Genomic DNA, 23,335 nt, shown 5'->3' with positions numbered 1-23,335 from the left:
AAAAAAATATTTTTCATTACACCTCAGGTTATCAGGTTAGACCACCAATCGGACACCCAATGTTTATAAGACCCCAATAATACCTCAGATCAGACCCCAATCAGACCTCAGCTCAGACCCCAATGTAAATAACCCCCAATCAGACCTCAGATAAGAGCCCCATGCCTCTCATCAACCCTTATGCCTCTCTTTAGCCTCCATTATCAGCCTTTATGCCTCTCATTAGCCCCCATTATCAGCCCTTATGCCTCTCATCAGCCCCCATTATCAGTCTTTATGCCTTCCATCAGCCCCTATTATCTGCCCTTATGCCTCATCACCCCCTATTGCCTCAGATTAGAATAGACATATTCAGCCCTTATGCCTCTCATCAGCCCCCATATAAGCCCCTATGCCTCTCATCACCCCCATATCGGCCTTATGCCTCATCAGCCCACATATAAGCCCCTATACCTCTCATCACCCCCATATCAGCCTTATGCCTCTCATCAGCCCCCATTATCAGTCTTTATGCCTCTCATCAGCCCCTATTATCTGCCCTTATGCCTCATCACCCCCATTGCCTCAGATCAGAATAGACATATGGATGTGGACAGCACTCGGATGTCATACAAAATACAGTCGTGTGCATGAGACCCTAATAGGAGTCAAAATGGGAAGGAAGAATTTGCCCATCAAGGTAGCACTTTTTTTTTCACTGATCCGTGTGCCCGATTAGAGATTTTTCACTATTCTTGTCCATTTTCACATACGAGAATATCCCTTACTATTGCGGGGAGTGGGGCAAAAACACAATTCACGTGGAAAGTATCCCTTTTTCAAATGACTTTTTTTTTTCCAACTAAAATTGAATGCGGCCATGTGCATGAGACCTAAGATAGAGGATTTCCAGTTGTGTATAATTATACAATTCTTAAAGGATAACTGTCATATTTTCATCAAAAAAATAAATTTTAGCATATGTTACTGCTGCAGCAGCATTATGCATAAAGCAATCTTTAGTTTCTTCACTTACCACTGTTTTCCTAGAGTTTTCCCCTTAATTACGGCTGTTTTGAATCCTACATTATGAGGATCTTCTCAAGATGGCTCCTCTGCCAGTTCTCTGAGGCCAAAACTGCATTCCCTCAGTACATGTACAAACTTGCTCCCTGCCAGCCAATCAGATTGGATTACTGAGAGACACGCCCCCTCGTTCTGAAGCCGCATGCAGTGTGAAGGACCGCCCCTCCGTCTTCCTAGCCGGAGACAGATGATCCATAGCAACGGTATTTTAAGGGACCAGTGGAAAGGGACAGGGGACATTAATGAAAGCTGTTATTAGGTAATTACAGATCATTTGGCAATCATTGACAGACTAACTCAGGTATACATGCCTAGCTCTAATAAACTAGCAAATAAAAAAAATATATGACAGTTACCCTTTAAAGATATTTTGTACCTCATGGAAAATCTCAACCACGACCAAATTGCTGTTTTCATGGATAGCAGGGGTTATGACCTCTAAATGAGGGCCCAGTGTGATATGCTATTAGAGTAAATTGTGATTTTAGTCTAGTGATGTAAGCAGTATTTGTTACTTAATCATACGTGTTGTATGTTGAGATTTAGGGATAGAAAGCTCAGTCATCTATATATCGCACTTGTAAAACCAAAGGACATTCTACCTGACATGGATCATCTTGTCTCTACATCTCATGATGGTTAAATGAGGATAATGCCGCAGCCATTACTTTATTGTCATTGTTTTACATTGACTCATATTCTATTAAGTTAGTGACGTAACTCACTGCTTGTATGATCCCTTAGTGGAGGCACAGATGGAAGCTGACTGATAAACAGCTACTTTTTCTCTGCTCTGATTTCATTTAATTAACTTTACCTTTTTGGTAGGAAACATTTTGTTCTAACATATCATTTAATTTTTCCCGTAAAGCAATTTCACTCTATCAAATGGTGAACTCTTTGTAGAGTTTGTTGCAAACATTTAGGAAATGTTCCGGTCAAATTAGTGCCATTCTTCCACAAATTCAGCTTACGGGCCGATCTGTCCATGGCACTTAGGAAGATGGAATCAGTTTGTATCCCTTCCACTTGCCCTGTCTTATGAATGAAACATGCACCTTTAGGGTTTTATGGATATCTGTGGAGAATATAGCTGGCCTTACACTAGAGATTTTAGGCCAAATCGGACTACTATGCTTCTGTCCACACCTCTGTAGGCACAGATATGTGCAAATGTTGACCTACCCTGTATATTTTTTATTACTGGGTGTAGTCATTGCCGATACTTGGAACGTCATTCGTGGCACGCGACAGGTGTGCACCAAGTGACATGTTCAGATTGACTTCACCAGCAGAAGACCATCTCAGTTCTGCTGATCTGTCAATTGTTGGTTTTTAGCATCCAGAACAACTACATCAGCAGACGTACTGAGAATAGCAAGTCATTGAGATGGCGGCCTAGAAATATGGACAGATTTAGTATGCTAGTGGCCGGACATATAGTTTTATAATGTAATTTATCAGCACAATCTGTACAATGTCCATACGGCGCATCAAAATGTGCTGTATACGGGTTGTCCCTCGAGGTTCCTTGGGTATGTTTAACCATGTATAGTGTTCACAGCATTTACAGTGAAGCTTCTAACCGAAGATAATTTATTCTTTAATGGTATTTTTTTTATGGTTGTATACAGTTCATTAGATTGGTAAGTAGTACAGACCTGCATAGTGTGAATTTTGTGGTGTCTAACCGGCAATGATTTGGTACCTCATATCACTATTGCAGTACTACTCAGATACTATGATGACGGTTATTGTATTACCATGCTCTAACATGATCTGCAGTTTGTACTGATAATATGTGTGAATATCCCTGGGAATGAGTTTACGTATTCTCACTGTGTTTGGTTAATTGCATGTTAGACTACAGTAACACTTGTTAATCTAGCAGCATCGTGGAGGTCTAGGTTAGAGGTACCCAACCTATTTCTCAGCCTGGACTCCATATGTTGAGGCCACCATTGATCTGAATTTCCCATTTGGAACAGGTCCATTGCGTCAAAAGCATCACAGCCCAGTATGATCTGTTACATTCATGCCCGGTCTACAGTGCTGGCCTCCCATTTGGGCTCCTGGCTCACACACTGGACACCTCTGATCTAAGTGATCTTTACCGGTTACAGAATTATGTTGCTTAAGACCTACTAACTGTAGTTACCATGCATATTACACATGAATGTCCATCATGAGTTTCTCTTTGAAGGCTAACATGTTTGTACATAGCATGTGTTTTCTACAATGCATGATATTTAAGAAGGATTTGACATTTCCTGTTGCATTTTGTATGTACATATACCCTCACACAAGTAGATACATTCCAAATGTATGAATTACAGCATTGTTTTTACTGTTCATATGTAGTAATACATATTTGTCTTTTTTTTTTTTTAAACTGTAATGATATCGCTTATTTTATTCATTTATATGTCAAGAAAAAAATCACAGAAAATAATGCACAATAAAACACAATAGATGCAAACATTATATATGGACTAAGCCCTCAATCTGAGACTCTCAGCCTATATATTTTGATCAAAACACATCTGTGCCCACTTACCAGCGCCAAGGTGGTCTCAGTCAGGCAGGTCCTACTCTAGACCTACCTATGCCATACGGGCATCTATATTCAGGAGAGCACACTCTGCACATATACTGTGTTTCTCCTAGTTACCTCTTTGGGCATCAAGCAACGAGTGATAGGAGGAGCAAGCACACCAATATGTACCACCTATTCAAGGTTGCCTGTGGGATAGGCGAGGCAATAGGTGTACAAGGATGCTACTCCCCAGATAATAGGAGCACATTTACACCTGAAGGTGCCATTCCTTCAAGAACACTAATTTAGAAAATATCCCAGAAAAACATAAAACAACCTACAATACACGATAACTAAATATGCGGATGTACAGCAACATTTATAATGAAAACATCACAGAGAATAATGCACTAACACAACCGATGCAAACATTGTATATGAACTAAGCCCTCACTCTGATATGATAAAATCTGAGACTCAGCCAATATATTTTGATGAAAACACATCTGTGCCAAACATTTTATATGGAATAAGGCTACTTTCACACTAGCGTTGTTGGATTTCGGCATGCAGTTCCGTTGCCGGAACTGCCTGCTAGATCCGGAAATCCATGTGCAAACAGATAGCATTTTTTCTGGATCCGGATGCGTATCCATCTGACAAATGCATTGAAATACCGGATTCAGCTCTCTGGTGTCATCTGGAAAAACAAATCCGGTACCGGATCCGGCATTAATACATTTCAATAGAAATTAATGCCGGCATTCCAGCAAGTGTTCCGGAAATTTTGGCCGGAGAAAATACTGAAGCATATTTTCTCCGGCCAAATACCGTAAGAGTGACTGAACTCAAGACATCCTGATGCATACTGAACGGATTGCTTTCCATTCAGAATGCATTAGGACAAAACTAAGGCTTTTTTTTCCTGGTATTGAGCCCCTAGGACTGAATTCAATACCGGAAAACTTTAACGCTAGTGTGAAAGTACCCTAAGCCCTCACTCTGTAATGGGGGGTTTGGAGATGTCTGAAGTGTATGGCTAAGAACTCTACATTTCGTTGGTTAAACAGTGTTTCTTGACCGGTCGCTCCTGGGCCCTTACATGTGGCTCCCAGCTGTTGGGTACTGTACATACTATTGTACACTATGGGCACCAGTGATCCCATATTATTAATATAATTTTGTACCAGGGTAATAAACATATATATTTTTTGCAGTTAACACTGGGTTAAAAGCCATATTACCCTTTCTGTTAGAGGCTTTTTTTCCCCCTCTTTATTCCGTTTGGCTCAAAACCACACATGGTATCAGAAAGTGGCTAGCAACCTCGGTTTTATAAGGACTTAGAACTGTTACGACAAATGCAAATGTTTGCGTTAGCAAATTTTGTCGGAAAAGCTGGTTGGTGACATTGTTTTGTCTGTTTGCACAGGGTTTAAGAAACAAGCCAAAGAAAACTGGGCATGTCAAGCCAGACCTCATTGATGTGGATCTCGTGAGAGGTGTAGTATTAACAGGGATTTCTACAATGGGATGGCGTTACTATTAACAGCTTAAATTACCCTAAGATCACAATGGGAAGGACAATGTCAAACAAGTTCACCTGCCAGGTGACATGACGCACTGTTTAGAGGACGTAGTAATGGTAGTCATCAGCACGAATATCGGCAGTGTTGCTCAGGATGGTGTGATGGCGCCCTCCGTCACAATACTTTTATGAGATGACTAGGGGTATATTAATTAGATGAATCATTTGGTGTAAATGAACGCAAATGACAGGTGCATTTCTATATTACTCCTGCAAGGTTCCCTTTAAATGGTTAATATTATGGTTACATTATGATGATGCTGGAGTGAGCCTATAATTGCATAACTGGCTGAGTAATTCAAAGCCCGGCTTTTTGTGGATCTATGGAATTAGGATCTATATAATACTTTACCTATTTTATATACTTTACCTGTCTGCCATGTATCTCGCGCCTGCGCCGTCCCATTCAGTATTCGGAGCAGTGAGTGAAGGACACTCGGCCTTTACTCACTGCGCCTGTGCCAAACACTGAACGGGACGGCACAGCTGTCAGATACATGGCTGACAGGAGGAGACCAAGGCTGCCTGGCCCTGTCAATCAAGTGCAGCGGGGTGCGTCCAGAGGTGGGAGAACGGAGCTTCTAGGAGAGCCCCCCCCCCCCCCTACCCCCGCTCCTAGATGCTAATTAGCATATTATAAAAGTTTGATTTCTGGCGGAATTGGGGCATAGATACAAGTGGGAGTTAGGTTTAGCTGACATTAGCACATCGGTAATGTCAGCTAGCTTAATAGGGTAAAATCTGGTGACAGAAACCCTTTAATCATGGGATAGCCCCTTTAGATATCATTATATGGTTGCTTCTCTTTAATCCCAAAATAATTGAATTGATTTTAATGTCGACCTAAATAAATATAGCTTAAACTGTGCTGCTTTTTTTTTTCATTTTATTTTTATAATTATTCCAATGTTCTTTCCCACAAGGGTCTGCTTTTGCAAAAGCAAAACCGGAAAGTCCATGGACATCGCTTACAAGAAAAGGAATAGTTCGTGTAGTTTTTTTTCCGTTTTTCTTTCGATGGTGGCTTCAAGTAACGTCAAAGGTCATTTTCTCTTGGCTGTTTCTACTTTATCTCCTTCAAGGTAGGTGTATGCACAAGAAGCATTGATGCATGTATTTTTGTATTTACAGCTCTGTGCTCAGGGCTTGTTCTCTTGGCCTAGTTTATTTAATACGTAAAACCTTCAACATGTCCTTGTCTCTTAGGTACTGTATGTCCACATCTCATTGGAAATGCAGTAATTGTGTACTAAGGTGCTTTTCTCAGAGCTTTCCAGTAGCCTTCCTGGTAGTCAAGCAGAAATGATGTAGACAGTGACAGACACCTTTGATTCCAATTGTCTGGTTGTGATGGCTTGTGAAGGTTCTGGCGAGCAGATCTGTCATTTGTTGCCACTTATAAACCCTATGCTGCATAGGGTATATAAAACCTAAATGTTGAGTTGTGTTGATAGTTCCAAATTATAATGGAGAACACATTATTGACCAGATCTCCAATTAAAGGGGTTGTCCGGTTGTTTAAATTATTCAAAATAACCTCCACATGGTATGAAATGATAAAAGAAATCATACTCAGTTTGCTAGTCCACCACCAGTGTACCTTCCAACGCTTCATGGCCCACCGCTGGTCTCTACTTCCTGGTCCCTCTCAGCATGTAGGAAATGAAAAGAAAAAACTGTAAACAGTCAGACAACCCCTTTAATCCTGATGGATCCCTTTGGCTTATAATGGGGTTCCTTAGGTTTATTTTAAAGGACACCTGTGACCAGCGACCTCCCTATCCAGCTGTTTCTATAGACACATAGCTATGGTTCAACCTATTAAAGCGTTATTATTTTTTTTCTCTCTTTTTTTGATCCAGGGTTCCGTTCCCGAGTTATGATACTTTTTCTTAATATGCAAATTAGATATGCCTTTGGTGCAATGAGGGAGTCACTATTGCCGTTCTGGCACCCAATCTCCCGTCCTTTCTGTGGCCCTCCACTCCCTCGCTGCTTTGATTGACAGGGCAAGGCAGTGGCACATCAGCGAGAGAAGTGCTGGCCACAGATGAGCGAAGCTTGGGTGTAACAAGAGCAATGATGACTCCCTCATTGCATCAAAGGCCTAATTTGCATATTAAAAACTAAAGTAAACCTTTAATTTAGAGCCTCAGATCAACCAAGAAAAGTAGCGTTTTAATCAGGGTAACCACCACTTTGTGTATATGCAGATAGATAGGGAGGCTGATGGGGACAGATTTTAACTGCAAGCCTAGGGTGTAGACTAAGCTTTAATTGCCTTAAAAATACCTGACAGAAAGCGAATAGCGCTAATGTATTTATGGAAAACAAATCTCAAATATGTGTAAAATTCTAGGAATTCTGGGGGTCATTTATGAAGCTGAAATACGCCTATATTAGGCATTTTTCAGACGTCTCATTTATCATTTTCTACGCCTGAAACAGGAATCTGTCTTACATTTAGAAGTGACGGAGGATCCACCGAAGTTATGTAAAGGCCGGCGCCTCTTCATAACTCCAGCATGTCCACCACCAGCTTAGGGGTTTATTAAAACTGGCGTCTAAAACGCCGGTATTAATAAACGTGCCCCTGTGTGTTCACATCCGCATCTTGGTTTCTGTTTATACTGAAACCACAATGCAGTGCCAGGTCCGTCACGCATGGGCACCATCAGTGGCGGACATAGTGTCCATTAGGTTCCACCTGGGTGTCCATTATTCTAACAAGGAAAAAAGCACTGCGTGCACCACAGTTTTTTTATTTTGTTAAATGTGACAGGACCTGCGATGGAGGCTCATCACGGACCCTTCTCCGCAGCTGTACACAAGCCTAATGCAGCCATTTCTTGCCTTTCTTTATCAGGACCTGATGTTTGTCATGTTGGCTTGACTAGCGGGTTTGTATTTAGAACACAAGCAGCGCGCCAGACAGTGACTCATAGCTGAGATTGCAAGCGGTCTTCTGTAGAAGGCACAGATAAAAACAGTTCTGCTCACAGCCTTGAGCCAAGTTCAGGTGCTTTTCTCCTTCCAGATTTTCTGCATTTGAATGCAATCAAATGTAACTCATTTGAGTGTAAAGGAATTTGTCTGCAATTTGCCACGGTACCATGCCGCAGCTATTTTCAGAGCGCTCCCTTGTGATTATCCGTAAACATGTTGTTGGTTTTACAACCGCGTTGTTTTTTATGTTATGAACAGCTTGTGTGTAGACTGTGGTAACTTTATTGTTTTGTGGGGGAAAGAACTAACAAGATCTGCATCTCCCTACAAAGAGAACAAAGACATTATGGGAGCTTCAGAATAGGGCTGCAGCTATCAACTAATTTTGTAATAGAGTATTCTATCGATTAATCCGTTGATTAATTGAGTACTCTAATAACAAAAAAACTAATTGAAAGAACATTTCTCTTTATAAAAATTCAGCTGCCCCCCCCCCAGTGCCATCAGCTGCCCCCCCCCCTAGTGCCATCAGCTGCCCCCCCCTAGTGCCATCAGCTGCCCCCCCCTAGTGCCATCAGCTGCCCCCCCCCAGTGCCATCAGCTGCCCCCCCCCCTAGTGCCATCAGCTGCCCCCCCCTAGTGCCATCAGCTGCCCCCCCCCCTAGTGCCATCAGCTGCCCCCCCCAGTGCCATCAGCTGCCCCCCCTAGTGCCATCAGCTTGCACCCCAGTTCCACCATCTCCTCCTCCTCCTAGCCATGTCCCCAGTGCCTGAAACAGGAAGCTGTCTTACTTTTAGAAGTGGCGGAGCATCCACCGTCTAAAACGCCAGTATTAATAAACGTACCCCTGTGTGTTCACATCCGCATCATGGTTTCTGTTTATACTGAAACAATGCAGTGCCAGGTCCGTCACGCATGGGCACCATCAGTGGCGGACATACCCCTTTGACAATAGTGTCCATTAGGTTCCACCTAGGTGTCCATTATTCTACCGAGGAAAAAAGCACTGCGTGCACCACAGTTTTTTTTATTTTTGTTAAATGTGACAGAATCTGCGATGGACCCTTCCGGCAGGCTGTTCTCTGCCTGAACAGCCTGCCGTATAGCTGTTCTGCATGTGTGAAACTAGCCCACCTAGGTTCAGCTGTTACACAGTGTAGTGTAGTTCCAGCATCTGGTTCAGGCGAATAGTGGAGGTGCAGGAAGTGGGGGCCCCGCCAATCTTATATTGTTGACCTATCCTAAGGATAGCCTCTCAGTAAGTCCCAGACACCCCTTTAACTCCTGTATGTAGGCATGTTCTTTGCCACAGGGAATGGCCAGTTTACTACCCATGCACAGGTTGCTATCCCAGTGGTGTAATGAGACCAGCGGGCATCGGGTAGCGCCAGGCACTGCCCAATCCAGAGAGCTCTAGCAGGCTGTTTCGACAGAATCTATTTAACACTAGAGTGAAACTAGCCTTGCATGACTTTACCCATAAAATGAGATGATGCAGCTAATATTTACCTATTAATTACTTGTATTGCTGGCTGCGCAATTCTTTGCATTTTGCCTGGTGGCGTTATCACAATATATTCAGTTTCGGGCTACCTATCATTGTGTTTGCCGTTATTTTACGTTCTTACTTTTAGAAGTGTATTCAGTAAGCTGCTCTTTTTCCTGCTGCACATATTTAGTTAAATTGTGCTGAAAATGAGTTTCAATTAAAATAAACTCCTCCGTTGGCACAGCGGACTATTGATTCGAAGGCCTATGGTGACCTGTGCTACATTAAATGGAAGCACATGAAATAATTTATGGTATAATCAAGCGACTAGTATGTGTGACCTTTTAGCGAGCACCCGGGTAGCTTTTATTTGCATTCCCTTACCAGTCTCTGTTTCCATGGTAACTTATTTTTACCCTGCACATATGCTTTACATTTATTGAGGTTACAATTAAAGCCTTGATAAAATCACCCCCCGCGTCTGGATTAAAATGCTAAGGCTTTTCTTATTGCATACAGAATGGTAAATGATCACAGTGGGAACACATTGCTCTGGGGAAATCTACATGTATGTCTATCCATCTACAAAGCGAAATATCCTAGTGTTTGTCGTAAAGCAAAAGGATTGGTCGATTTCTAGAATGGCTGGGGGATCACTGGACCTAATGGTTGTTACCTAGGATGATTTCTTTACTTAGCTGGGGCCACCTCTACTCCAGAGGCTCCATTGTAGATTCTGTCACATTTGACAGAAAAGCTGTGAATACCTTGGTGGAACCTGACAGACTACATTATAGGGCAATGGATACCTTGGTGGAACCTGACAGTCTACATTATAGGGCAATGGATACCTTGGTGGAACCTGACAGACTAAATTTATAGGTCAATGGATACCTTTGTGGAACCTGACAGACTACATTATAGGGCAATGGATACCTTGGTGGAACCTGACAGACTACATTACAGGTCAATGGTGTCCGTTGTGTGACGTGATGTGAAACAAGTCTAGCCAAGCTGGAAATACAACAAGCTTGCTCCTTTTTGTTACCCATGTTAGAATAAATGCCAATTATTGATTTTATATAACGCCACCAATTTCTTCTATATAAATGGAATGATTTGGTTTTGGTGGCACCCACTAGAAATTGTTACGTCTTGGCCACGTTTACAAAACTGTCTCCGAAACGGTATCCTTGTAGCCAGTAGCAATAAACCAGTGTTTGGCTGTTTAACTGTTGTGATGCCGTACATCCGGCACTTTGCAGGCTCCTTTGTACGTATCCTAGCGATCCTAGCGATATGCCCCCACTGTCCAAGATTGGAATACACCTTTTAAGGCTGGCTTATGAAACACCAGTCTTAATAAATTCCCCCATGATGTCCATAGTCTGCAGTTTTCTGTAAAAGGAGTCGGTCAGCAGTTTTGACCATTTGGTCATCAGGAGTATTGTGAATATGAACTTTTATTCTGCTAGGTCCTGCATCATAGTCCCTCCCTGTAGTCTGAGTGGCTGTTGCATTCAACTAGGAGAGCTTTACAGCTGTCACTCAAGGCAGAGGAGAGGGGATGCAAAGCACTTGAAGAGCAGATTATGTTAGGATAAAACATCATATTTACACTACTCCAAATGATAAAAGCTTCACAAAAGGTATTTATGTTGGTAAGCATAGGGGGTCATTTATTAAGACCGGCGTTTTAGATGGTAGTCTTAACCCCTTAGTGACCACCCATACGTGTTTTTACGGTGGTCACTAAGGGGCCTTGGGCTGGAGCGCCGCCTTTTTACGGCTGCACTTCAGCCAAAGTTAGCTATAAAATCAAGCGCTGTAGCTCCGTGCCCGCAGCTACCCGAGGTAGCTGAGGGCTCGGGGCAGTGATCAGAGACCGTGATCGCCGTGATAGAGAGGAGGGAGAAAGTCTCCGCTGCAGAGATCGGGTCCCCCAGCGCTTCTGGCCCTAAGCTGGGACCCGATCCTCATCCCCACCCGCATGCGGTGGCTGCCCAGCGCATGCGCAGACTGAAAGCTAACCGCCGCTGCTCTCAGTAAGGTCTCTCTCCTCAGGAGAGGATAGAGAAGTTCAAATTATGCCCTGATCGGGTCCCCAATATGGCCCCTAGATGTGTTAAATAAAGTTATTAGGGCGCCCCCCCCCCCCCCCCATCCACATCTAAATTTTTAAAAAAAAGTTGTTTTTTTTTTGTAAGTGCAGCCAAAATAAAGTAAAGATGTGGAAATAATATTGAATAGTATTTATTTATGTATGTATGGATGTGAAATATTGCAGTTGAAAATAGGAAAATGTGGCAATTGTTTTAAAATTTTCACAAATTTTCACTTTTTTAATAAAGATACGCATATTTTATCGGTAGAATTTTACCACCTAAGTAAAGTACAATATGTGACGAGAAAACAATGTCAGAATTACTTTGATGTGCAAAACAGTTACAGTTATTCTAAGCTAAAATGACACATGTGAGATTTCCAAAATTTGACTTGGTCATTAAGGCCCAAACGGGCTTGGTCACTAAGGGGTTAATACCCCTTTAGCTGGCAGTGGATGGGCTGAATTTATGTAGAGGAGCGCCGGCCTCTACATAACTTCCGCGTATCCACTGCCTGTCCTAAATCTACTCCTGCTCCCTTGCTGGCGTAGAGTTAGACCATTTTTATAGAAAATGATAAATGAGACGAGTCTGTCCCCTTCCCCTGGAGTGAGCGGGAAAAGTCGCAGATTGCGGTGCATTTCTATCTCCTGTATGTGTGGCATGTATTTTCACATATTTGAAGTTGACCAATTTTTCGATGATCTCTACCTATTTTTTGTAGTTGCCTCAGTAGTATTATTCATCCTATCACCTGGACCTCACTCTGTACCATTAACTGAAGTTATTGGACCAATATGGTTAATGCTGTTACTTGGAACAGTTCATTGTCAGATCGTATCAACAAGGACGGTTAAATCACCTCCAGTCCTAGGTGGAAAAAGAAGAAGGTAAAGGATAAAAACACAAGACATTCCTAACGTGTGTTTTCTTCCTGCATGGACAGTTTTCATGACTAATGGATTTTAGTGTGGCAGCTGTCCTTTTAACCCATCGGATGCTATGTGGATGGAAGCATCAATGTGTGAAAACTTGCTAACGCCTGGAATTATGAATGTTTTACTCAGTGTATACATAATTAGCTGAATGAACAAATGTCACTGGCATTATAGGACATTCAAATGGTTAAATGAGGGTTCTTGGTTGCTTTTCCCGAATAGCAATTCCTGTGATGCGTTACTCTAACTAGAAATACTAGAAGTGTAAAATAAATACAGAATATACACTCACCTAAAGAATTATTAGGAACACCATACTAATACGGTGTTGGACCCCCTTTTACCTTCAGAACTGCCTTAATGCTACATGGCATTGATTCAAGAAGGTGCTGATAGCATTCTTTAGAAATGTTGGCCCATATTGATAGGATAGCATCTTGCAGTTGATGGAGATTTGAGGGATGCACATACAGGGCGTGAAGCTCTCGTTCCACCACATCCCAAAGATGCTCTATTGGGTTGAGATCTGGTGACTGTGGGGGCCATTTTAGTACAGTGAACTCATTGTCATGTTCAAGAAACCATTTTTCCAGTCTTCAACAGTCCAATTTTGGTGAGCTTGTGCAAATTGTAGCCTCTTTTTCCTATTTGTAGTGGAGATGAGTGATACCCGGTGGGGTCTTCTGCTGTTGTAGCCCTTCCGCCTCAAGGTTGTGCGTGTTGTGGCTTCACAAATGCTTTGCTGCATACCTCGGTTGTAACGGTTATTTCAGTCAACGTTGCTCTTCTATCAGCTTGAATCAGTCGGCCCATTCTCCTCTGACCTCTAGCATCAACAAGGCATTTTCGCCCACAGGACTGCCGCATACTGGATGTTTTTCCCTTTTCACACCATTCTTTGTAAACCCTAGAAATGGTTGTGCGTGAAAATCCCAGTAACTGAGCAGATTGTGAAATACTCAGACCGGCCCGTCTGGCACCAACAACCATGCAACGCTCAAAATTGCTTAAATCACCTTTCTTTCCCATTCTGACATTCAGTTTGGAGTTCAGGAGATTGTCTTGACCAGGACCACAACCCTACATGCATTGAAGCAACTGCCATGTGATTGGTTGATAAGATAATCGCATTAATGAGAAATAGAACAGGTGTTCCTAATAATTCTTTAGGTGAGTGTGTGTGTGTGTGTGTGTGTATATATATATATATATATATATATATATATATATATATATGGTTTTGCACCCAACAGTATATAGTTTCCCACCATGTTTAGGATCTATATTCACAGTATACGCCAATAAATTTTCCCCTTGATATACACTCATTGACAAAAATTATAACACACCCAGATAGAAATGTTGGATTTCTGCAAAACCTTAAGCAGATTTGTAAATGAACAGCTGTGGTCTGATTAGACACTGGGTCTTGCCACAAGAGCGTTCCCCCGTTGTGGTGTAAAAATGCTTCCAGAGGCTACTTTTGAGTAGTGTACCTCTTGGGGAAAGTTTGCTGACTGGTAGACATGCCTCTATGACTCGAAGACATTTTGCCCAATTAACAGACTTTCAGATGAGGCAAATCATTGGACTGAGAGAAGAATGGTCGTTTTAACGAAATGCCCACCATCTAAGCCGTTCAGATCTAGCTGTCAGGAGGTGTTGGGAGCAGTGGTTACATGAGGGCACACACGGCAAACAGGCTCTGGATGGCCCTGACAGACCACCAGAAGAGTGGATTGTTTGATCCGCAGACAAGCACGATCAGCTCCTACAGTTTTGTTGTCCATATCCAGACAAGCGTGAGTTCGAGTATGGAGGCCTTGGGGTTTGCTCCTTTGCTGTGGAGTGACGCTCTGCCCCAACTGCTGGTGTCATGATCTGGGGAGCCATCACATATGCCAGTTGGTCACCGCTAGTAGTGATACGAGGAGCACTAACAGCTCACGATATGTGCAGGAAATTCTGCACATGTGGTGCCTCTCGTGGTAGGGCTTCCAACAGGCATTTTTCAGCAGAATAATGCTTGCCCTCACACAGCATGAGTTTCACAGGAAGGTGTCGGCCAGATTGCAGCGTTTCCTTGGCCTACCCAGTCGCCAGATTTATCACCAATTAAACATTTATTAGACTAGCTGGGATGCCAGCTTTGGCATCCTGCGAGGGTAAAGACTCTACAAACCCAGCTGCTACATTGTTGGCAAATGTGCCGCAGGATACCACATAGAACCTATATGCCCAACTGTCTCATCATGTATCCAGACTAAAGGCGGCCTAATAGGGTTCTAGAGCCTCCTTTTCCGCGATAAACGTATCCTTTTTCTCTATATATAATCACTTGCATATATCTTCATGACATTCACAAATATAAAGTTTAATTCAATTCCAACTCATTTTTGTGCGTTATTTTTTGTCAGTGAGTGTACATGTATAACATGCCCATTTTGTGTCTGTTTAACCACTAAGCTTCTACTGTATTGAAAAGCATAGTCACTTATGTTTCCGTACCATTGTATGTTGGAGTATAGTATACGGTTCAGCATTCACTGCTCATCTCCGGCCACTTACACCATCTTTTTCATCGATCCTGTACAGTATAGAAATGGCCAGAGGCTTGTTAGGCTCTGAACTATATCATGAGATTATCCAAAATCACATTTCATGGTAAGAAATCATCATTTTATTTTTTTAGCTACACTACATTGGTAAGTGTAGCCTAGCTACAACCATTGTTTCATTGCCCAATACAAGTCAATGATGAAGGCCTTCCAACTTTTTCATCTCTCTTGCTGAAGGAAATTAAGAAAAGCAGCACATTTGGAAGTACATAGGGAAGGCGATGGCTCTAGCACCACAGATAATACACAAGAAGGGACTTTGCAGAACTACGGTACAAGCACCTCTCACAGTATTGGCGCAGTCTTCAGAGATATCTGGCATGCCGCTTTCTTTTTATCAGGGTTTGTATTTATTCCAAGCTTTTTGTACTTGGAGAGATGCAGTATCCCTTCTCTGGAAATCCCTGGCACTATAGTTTGCATCCACTATATATTATAGAAGCTGTGCATTATTATGTAAGTAACTCTCTAAAGCCTGCCGTAGAACAATCGTTCTGTATACAGCTGCCAAGATTATTGCTGTATGTGGCAACTCTATTTTAGATTTATGCAGTAATATATGTTCCATAAAAGGGTTGTTCAGATGATGACGTTTGTTTTTACCCAGGCTCATAATGGCATAAGACAGTAAAAACAAAAAGTGATACCTCATCAATTTCTCCCATTAGCAACTTCAATTCTGACTGGTTTCCTGCTTCCTGGTCCTTCCCAACATGCAGAAAGTGCCCACTCAGCCAATCACTGGTCACCGTATTGACCCGCCTTAGCCAGTAATTGGCTTGACAAAATATTTTCTGCTTCTTGAGCGCTCGCTCCCCAAGGAGGGTACTGCCCCAAATCCTGACTTTGGCGTCTCACCCAGTTAAGCCAGTACTCTGTTCTGCACTGATGAGGGGCAATTGCCCCGAAACAGCTGTCTGCAGATGAGGTGCTGGCTTACTTAATAACCAAGTCATGCCTCAAGGCTTATTTTGAGGGCCGAACATTGACTGCCTTACATCTGGTGGCATTGGAGGCAGAGCTTGTTAAGAGCCTATTTGCATCCCTTTCTTTCTTGAGAGGGACCAAGAAACAGAGACCAACAGGCATATAGCAATGATAACGTGGAAAATCAGTGACTTGTAAAAACTATTCTGATGTTGTAATAAAACTGTAAAAGTAAGAACTTTTTTGGTGAAGGGGAAGTCTAAAGAGAAGATATTTGTCGGGTTGTTTCTTCATTTGATCTTGAAATTGTACCTGTTTAAAAATTTAAGTAGCTGTGAAACAGAAATGCGTTTGGCACAGCACTTCATACATAGTTTATGGTTGGCAGGTTTAGATCTAATTTCCTTCTGTTTGGAAATGCACAAGAAGTCTGCTTGCCAGGAGAAGGGATATTGTGTACCTCATACATGTTATTTTTCTGTCAGTCTGTCCGCAGCTTTTTTTGTTTGTTGTCTCAAGTGTTCTAAAAATTCTGATGAAGTTTTTTATAAATTTTTGAATCCGCAATAAGAGATACAGTCTGCACTGAGCAGGGAAGAAAGTGCTGCTCTTGACATAGGGGGAATTTATCATTAGGAGGATATTTGAAGTCACTTTTACTTCAGTCTGTGTTGGAATACTTTGTGCCACATTTGTCAAATGTTGCATGTTGTTTGATGAATTTGGCTTGTCCTTAAACCTAACACTTCTGTCTAGAGAAGCTACTCCAGTTTTCCTACTCCACCCTGCTCCTGGAGTGAGATTGTGACTTAAAAAAAAAAAAAAAAGTCTCAGTGATGAATCTGGAGTGAAACTCATTGACCATGGCTCACCTCACCCACTTTCCCACCCATATTACAAAACTGGAGTGAGTGGTGTTACACATGCAAGCAGTAAAATTTTGCGCAAGTGAGTGTAAAAAGTCAAAGAAAAATGCACAATCACATAAATTATGTGTAAGCGAATGCAAAATAGTCACAAAGGCCCTTTTTTGCAACTTTGATGCCAGAATTCTGTAGTGAAGGTATGATAAAACAAGGCCATAGTGTTTGTGTTTTGATCGTTGACATTACACACTGATATAATATTAATAGACCAGATCCATCAAATCTATAGAGGAGAAGGTTGAAAGAAGCGGTGGTCAGGCCTGTCATGTGCCTGTCACTACATTCAAACTCTTTAGGACTGGCACAGACTGTCAACTACAATGTTCGGCTGCCGCTCCATAGAATTCCATGCTCTATTGATCAGTGGCTCCCCCTTGCCTATCCGGCTTGTTTTCTTCTGACCCGAGGCATGGACATGTTCATGTGTGCTGCTGCACCCAATAACTGGCTTCAGTGGTGATGGAGGCCAGAGCAGCATGGAGTAGGTTAGTATAATAAAATAGGTCAATCATTGCTCGTTCAAAGGGCCTTTTACTCACATCTGTGCAGTCTGCATAGAGAACAAACGTTTTTATTAGTACGATCATTTGGTCGCCATACAATTCACACGTTGAGATGTGCTGCCGACCATGGGAATTTTTAGGCCGCATAAAAGTTGTTGTGATCAGCTCTTTTGGCCTTTTATTAGATCTCTCTCTCTCTCTCTCTCTTCTTTTTTCTGTAAATTCCCATGTTGTCTTAAATTTCTTTCTGTGCGCACTGTAGTGTATGAACTTTATCAGAATTTTTATGAGCGGGATGTGGTCTTGCGTTTTGCGTTGTTTGTAGTTGTGAGTCATTCATCTGTGACTATCACTGTAGTGAAAGACCTGGGGTTAACGTAGAGAACCTACCAAAGACATTGCATACAAGCTTCAGTCTATTCTACAGAGGTTTGCGGTACATCATTATTCCTTCTAGCAGAGCATGGTGTCTTTTACACCTTAATGTGGTAATTGCACACCATGTACTCTATATACCTTAATCTTGTGACAAGCTACTTTTTTTTCCACAGTATTTTAATTATGTAATTATACTTGTCACATCTTCCCTTTTATCACATACAGCATTGTTATAGTTTCAATAAAAGTTGGTGTAAATGACCTGACTGCTAAATTGTAGATTTTTATGTTCTCTCTTTTATGTATTAGTCTGACCAGTTTGAATATTTTTACCCTTGGTAGCTTTTGAAATAACATGACTATTATATATACGACTGGGCTATGAATTCTAAGAGATGACTGGAAACCCAGAAGCTTTCACCGTACTGTGATGGTCACGTGTCACTTTAATACATTATTTTAATTACAGCTTTTTTTACTTTTTTATTTTTATCTGCTGTCCAAGCACATCTTGATTCTCTATTACTGATTTCATTTCTAATCGCTTTAGTTGTCTTCTCCTCACTGGGATGGTTAGAAGATTCCATGATTTCATGCTATTAACTTTATGATATTTTTCACTTCAGTTCAAAGAAATCAAAAAACTCCATCGACAAATCTACAGAAACTGACAATGGTTACGTGTCTTTAGAGGGGAGGTTAACGGGTAAAAGCAGTGAGGATGGGGTTCAAGTGCATGAGCCCCAAAGTGAAACAATCCACTCTGAAGAGACGACGTGGACGGCAGTTACAAACAGGACAAATCAGACTCAAACCAAGACAATGTACAATAAAACCAAAATGGTAATTTCCAAAATCTGATTCCAGTTTATCTTAATCTGTAGATTTGAGGTGTGAATAAATAGGAAGCTGGTGCTCTTCAGGGGGTACAAAAATACAAGTCTCATCAGACAGAGAGGCACATGGAGAGTCTTGTCTTATCCATCAAAGTATCTGCTTTTGCCTTATTTCCTACTTATGTTCAAGATTATTTTCCACAAACCTAATATCGTCATTATGTGTTTTGTATTCTAATGGTGCCTACACTGCTGTCTGACGCATCAGGTGTCCTCTGCAATTTCACCATAAATTATTTATAAACCTTGACTTTACAGTACTTCTCCAGTCTCATAAGTATTGGGATGTTTAGAGAGATTAACCTGGAAAAACGGACACTTCAAATATATGTGAAACATAGAAGACAGTATAAATTGCAATGTAGTGCTTTTCATGTAATCACATGCAAGTATCTAAATCTAGGATGTGCAGAGGTCCCCTGCTAACCTCTCCGATGAGGTCTCCAGTGAAGATGACCCAAGTACAGGATACATGGCGCGGCGGAGTTTGGACCGGCCTCATGGAGACAGCATGCTTAGGAACAGAAAACCTCACCATTATAAAAAGCCTTATACTACTGAGGTATAATATCAGTCCTCTTCTATGTTCCTCTGTGCCAAAAATCTAGAGTCTACAGAGTTTATTTCACTGTATTACATATTTCAATTTGGTTTATGAAGGAATCTCATTGGCTTTTGTAGATTTGTATATTATCTCTATATTGCTGATGTCTTGTGGGGGCATGTAATGGATGTTCACAGTGTGATTAAGTCTGAAGGTTTGCCAGTTAATGCTCGCAGATCCTTATTGTATTGACCAGTAGTTGGAAGTACAAGTTAATGGAGCTTGTGTTATGAACTTCAGGTCAAGTAGAATTGTACTGCATTGCAAAGGTTCTTGTTCTGTTGCGAGTATCAAACCAGGTTCAATAGATCTTAAAAAGCCATAGGGAACGTGCTTGTGTTGAGTTTAAAACTGTTGGGTGAAAAAGAATAGAACATAAAGAGAACCTACAATATCTCTGTAGAGGATCTTTTCCTAAGACACGGTACGTGCAAAGAGAAGTGGCTATATATCTGTCTCAGAATTAAGCTCCCTCTAGCTGAACATCCATGACTCCATATTTCAGAGCTCACTCACTTCAGAGGTCAGTAGCACTTGTAGTTTAGAATTACAGTGCTAGGAGTGTTGTTTTCCATTTACAGCATTATGCAAGACAATACTCCTAGCACTGTAATTCAGAACTGCAAGTGCTACTGACTCCTGAAGTGAGTGAGATCTGAAATATGGAGTCATGGATTTTCAGCTAGAGGGAGCTTAGTTCTGAGACAGACAGATACCACTCACTCCAGTTTTCAAAAGTGAGTGAGGAAGTGGTCATGGTTAGCCTAGCGGGCTGATTTAAGTCATATTTATTAACTGACACTGCTCACTTTAAAAAAATGCCATGAGCAGTGGGAAGAAAAAAGGATATATTAGCAAATCTTTGGGCAAAAAAATGACCTTGCCCCAAAAATTGTTTTAATACATTTTCCACATTGACTCTTGCTGTCTGCTTCGCTGTGCCATACAGAAAAAAATAACACTCTGCAGGAACATTGAAGGCGGTCTCTGGTCTGTCCAGTCTCACTTTCTCATCAAATTTTCAAGTGTAATTGAGGGAGCGTACTTTTTTCAATGTCAAGGAATCAGGTTAGATATCTCCTTTGTTTCATTACGCAGGTCCATAACTTTCACCCACCGGAGAGGTATAGCATCATATTTGCATCTTTTGGCTTTAACTACTGAAGCAAAATAATTTTATGTTCAATTAAAGACATATTCGGCTATTAATATAGAAATTTACCAGTGTGTTTCTAATTTATTGCCACTGGTATTACAAAACTTCTTGATGCTTTTGGAGGGATTTACTGTATTAATTGATTTTTTTTTTAATCATCTTGACATGCCTAGCCCACATTTCATGACATAAAACCTTAATTTCCAGATTAGAGGTGTTAGGACATGAAACATCTTTTTTTGGCAAATAAATCATATTTTTTTTTTTTTTTTTTTATCTTTTTCAATTTTTTACTTAAGTTCCTAATGATTGCATCTCTTTATTAGATATCAGATAGATATGTTAGTTCACACTTGGCAGTATTATTGGGGCACTAATTTCCTGGGACAACTTCTATGAGAAGATTTTGCTTTTTTTTTTTTTTTTTTCTCCTCAGAATTATGAGGTGGAGTAGGAACTTAAATTGGCCCTGAAAAACAAACTAAAAGTGGCCCCATGTGGGCGGGTCCAAATTGACAGAAGGTGGGGCAACACAAGTAGGCGGACATGCTGTACTGTAATGCAGGACAGAATACTGCCCCAGCAGAACCAAATAGCATAATGCAGCACAATATACATCCTCAGCAGAAGCAAATATCACAGTGCAGCACAAAATACTGCCACCTTCATAACAGTATTCAACTGTATCACAGTCCTGAGAATGGTGATACGGTTGAGCTCAAGAGGGCACCTGCAGCTGTTGGCCAAGTCATAAGTACCAGATGCTCCTAGCATTCCATTCCTGATTGAATTTCAAATTTTGCAGTAGACCTTTTATGATCAGTGGGCGTCACAGAGGTTGGACCCTGCCAATCAGATACTTAGAGTTTGTCCTGTGCATGGCTGTTATGGTGGGGAAACCCCTTAAAGAGTTTGATGACTCGCTGGTTGTTGTATTCTCTCTGATATTTTTTCTGTTTACCACCACTTTTTCAAGTTAATTATCTCACACATAAATCTTTGCTAATTTTTATATATTAATTTATAATTGGTACAAGCTGTACAAATATCCAGTTGTCCTTTCGTTTTATAAGACAACTAATCCTGTAATGCTAGTTGGAGTTTTTTCCCCAAAGAGGCATCATAAGATATTTGACTGTGACAAACTATTTTGAAGCAATTTGTTAGTGGCAGATTGATAGAACTCAGGCTTCCTGGTTGTAGGGCTATGTTTGGATTACCCATAGAAGGCTGGGTTAACACCTACAAAAAGTGTATTCGTTAAATGGTTGGCTCTGTGCACAATAGAGCTTCATTGTAAAAAAAAATAAAAAATAAACTCTTGCAGGATGGAAAAGGATGGCGTACTGTGCTTTGTACTATGCTCATGTATTGCACAAATGGTGAATAATAGAAATTATTATTTTAGGACATTCAAAAATCAGGAACCAGTTGTAGCTCTCGCTGCTCAAGTTCTCGACAGGACTCCGAAAGCACCCGGCCAGAATCCGAAACAGAGGATGTTCTCTGGGAAGACCTTCTGCACTGTGCAGAGTGTCGCTCTTCCTGCAGCAGTGAGACTGATGCGGACACTAATCATGGAAACTTGTGCATAAAGAGGGAATTCAGAGATGATCCATTTCACCAGGTACGCTTGTTTTCTTCCTTAATAAAAGTTGTTGTCATTGTTTGTACTGGTACTTTTATATTTTACACGTTAAGATGGGTTCACATGTAACTTGTGCATTGGAAAAAAGGATTCAAAAGCGTAGCACACCACACTTTTCTATCCTGCAGAGTCTGGTTAAAAAGACATGTACATTAATCAGGGGTGCGCCACCAATGAGGCCAGGGGAGGCGATCGCCTCAGGCAGCACCAGGTAGGGGCAAGAGGGGGGGCAGCAGAAGAGCCATGGGCAATGAGCGCTTTTCATTGTGGCAAAGGGGTTATGTTAAGAAATTGGCATTGGGGATGAACTCTCTGGTGATGGATGCCACTGTATGGCATCTGTCTGAGGCATGCATTAGCGTATAAGTTTTTTTTTTTTTACAATGCTACCCTATGGTGAACAGATGCCACTGTATGGCATCTGTCTGAGGCATTCAATAACTTATACGGTTTTTGAATACGTTAAACAGATGGCAAAAATGTGATGTGAACCCAGCCTTAGTTGTAGACGAGTAAAAATAAAACCATTATATTGACATAATCAGACAACCTTCAAATGGTATCTGCAGATCTGAATACATTTCCTTGGTTTAAGATGTCAAGACTTTAAGGGGCTATCTAATCCTTTTAAAATGCCCCCCCCCCCCCCCACCTGCCATTGGCTGCTCCTCCCCCCCGACACCGGATGTCGCGTCGGTGCGAGGACCAGGAGCGGCTCAGGGAGCGATGAACCAGGTAAGTATATTCAGTGTTGGGGCCCAGCATATTGGGGGGGCTTTTTATAGGATTGGATAACCCCTTTAAAAATGATCTTATTCTGTACCCCACCCATTGCTCTGTAAAATCCACCCCCCAACTAAGCCAGTCTTTGTGGAATTGTGGGCATACTTGATAACTATAATGGCTACTGTAGGTATTGGTTTTGACACTCCTGTCATAGACCTGGACGCTTTAGTCTCTGAGACTGGTCTGGCTATGAAACTCTTCTGGTTTGTTGAGTCTATAGTAAGC

General features: G+C 41.5%; 1 protein-coding gene across 2 annotated transcripts in view; it reads left to right on the top strand.

The window, feature by feature from the left end:
• Positions 1-23,335, top strand: part of PHTF2 (putative homeodomain transcription factor 2) — a 108,668-nt gene that overhangs the window by 62,863 nt on the left and 22,470 nt on the right. The window contains exons 4-11 of one of the 2 annotated variants that reach the window (XM_044280139.1): positions 2,700-2,711; positions 5,034-5,103; positions 6,113-6,271; positions 12,455-12,620; positions 15,464-15,628; positions 18,647-18,863; positions 19,320-19,478; positions 22,085-22,303. In XM_044280139.1, the coding sequence (XP_044136074.1) occupies positions 2,700-2,711; positions 5,034-5,103; positions 6,113-6,271; positions 12,455-12,620; positions 15,464-15,628; positions 18,647-18,863; positions 19,320-19,478; positions 22,085-22,303 (1,167 nt within the window). The remainder of the gene's footprint in view (positions 1-2,699; positions 2,712-5,033; positions 5,104-6,112; positions 6,272-12,454; positions 12,621-15,463; positions 15,629-18,646; positions 18,864-19,319; positions 19,479-22,084; positions 22,304-23,335) is intronic. The other variant, XM_044280140.1, reaches the window with a different exon arrangement.

The sequence above is a fragment of the Bufo gargarizans genome, chromosome 2 (genome assembly GCF_014858855.1).
Source record: "Bufo gargarizans isolate SCDJY-AF-19 chromosome 2, ASM1485885v1, whole genome shotgun sequence".
NCBI classification, from domain to species: domain Eukaryota; kingdom Metazoa; phylum Chordata; class Amphibia; order Anura; family Bufonidae; genus Bufo; species Bufo gargarizans.
The sequence above is the reverse complement of the archived record's forward strand: the minus strand, read 5'-3'. Positions and strand labels throughout refer to the sequence as shown.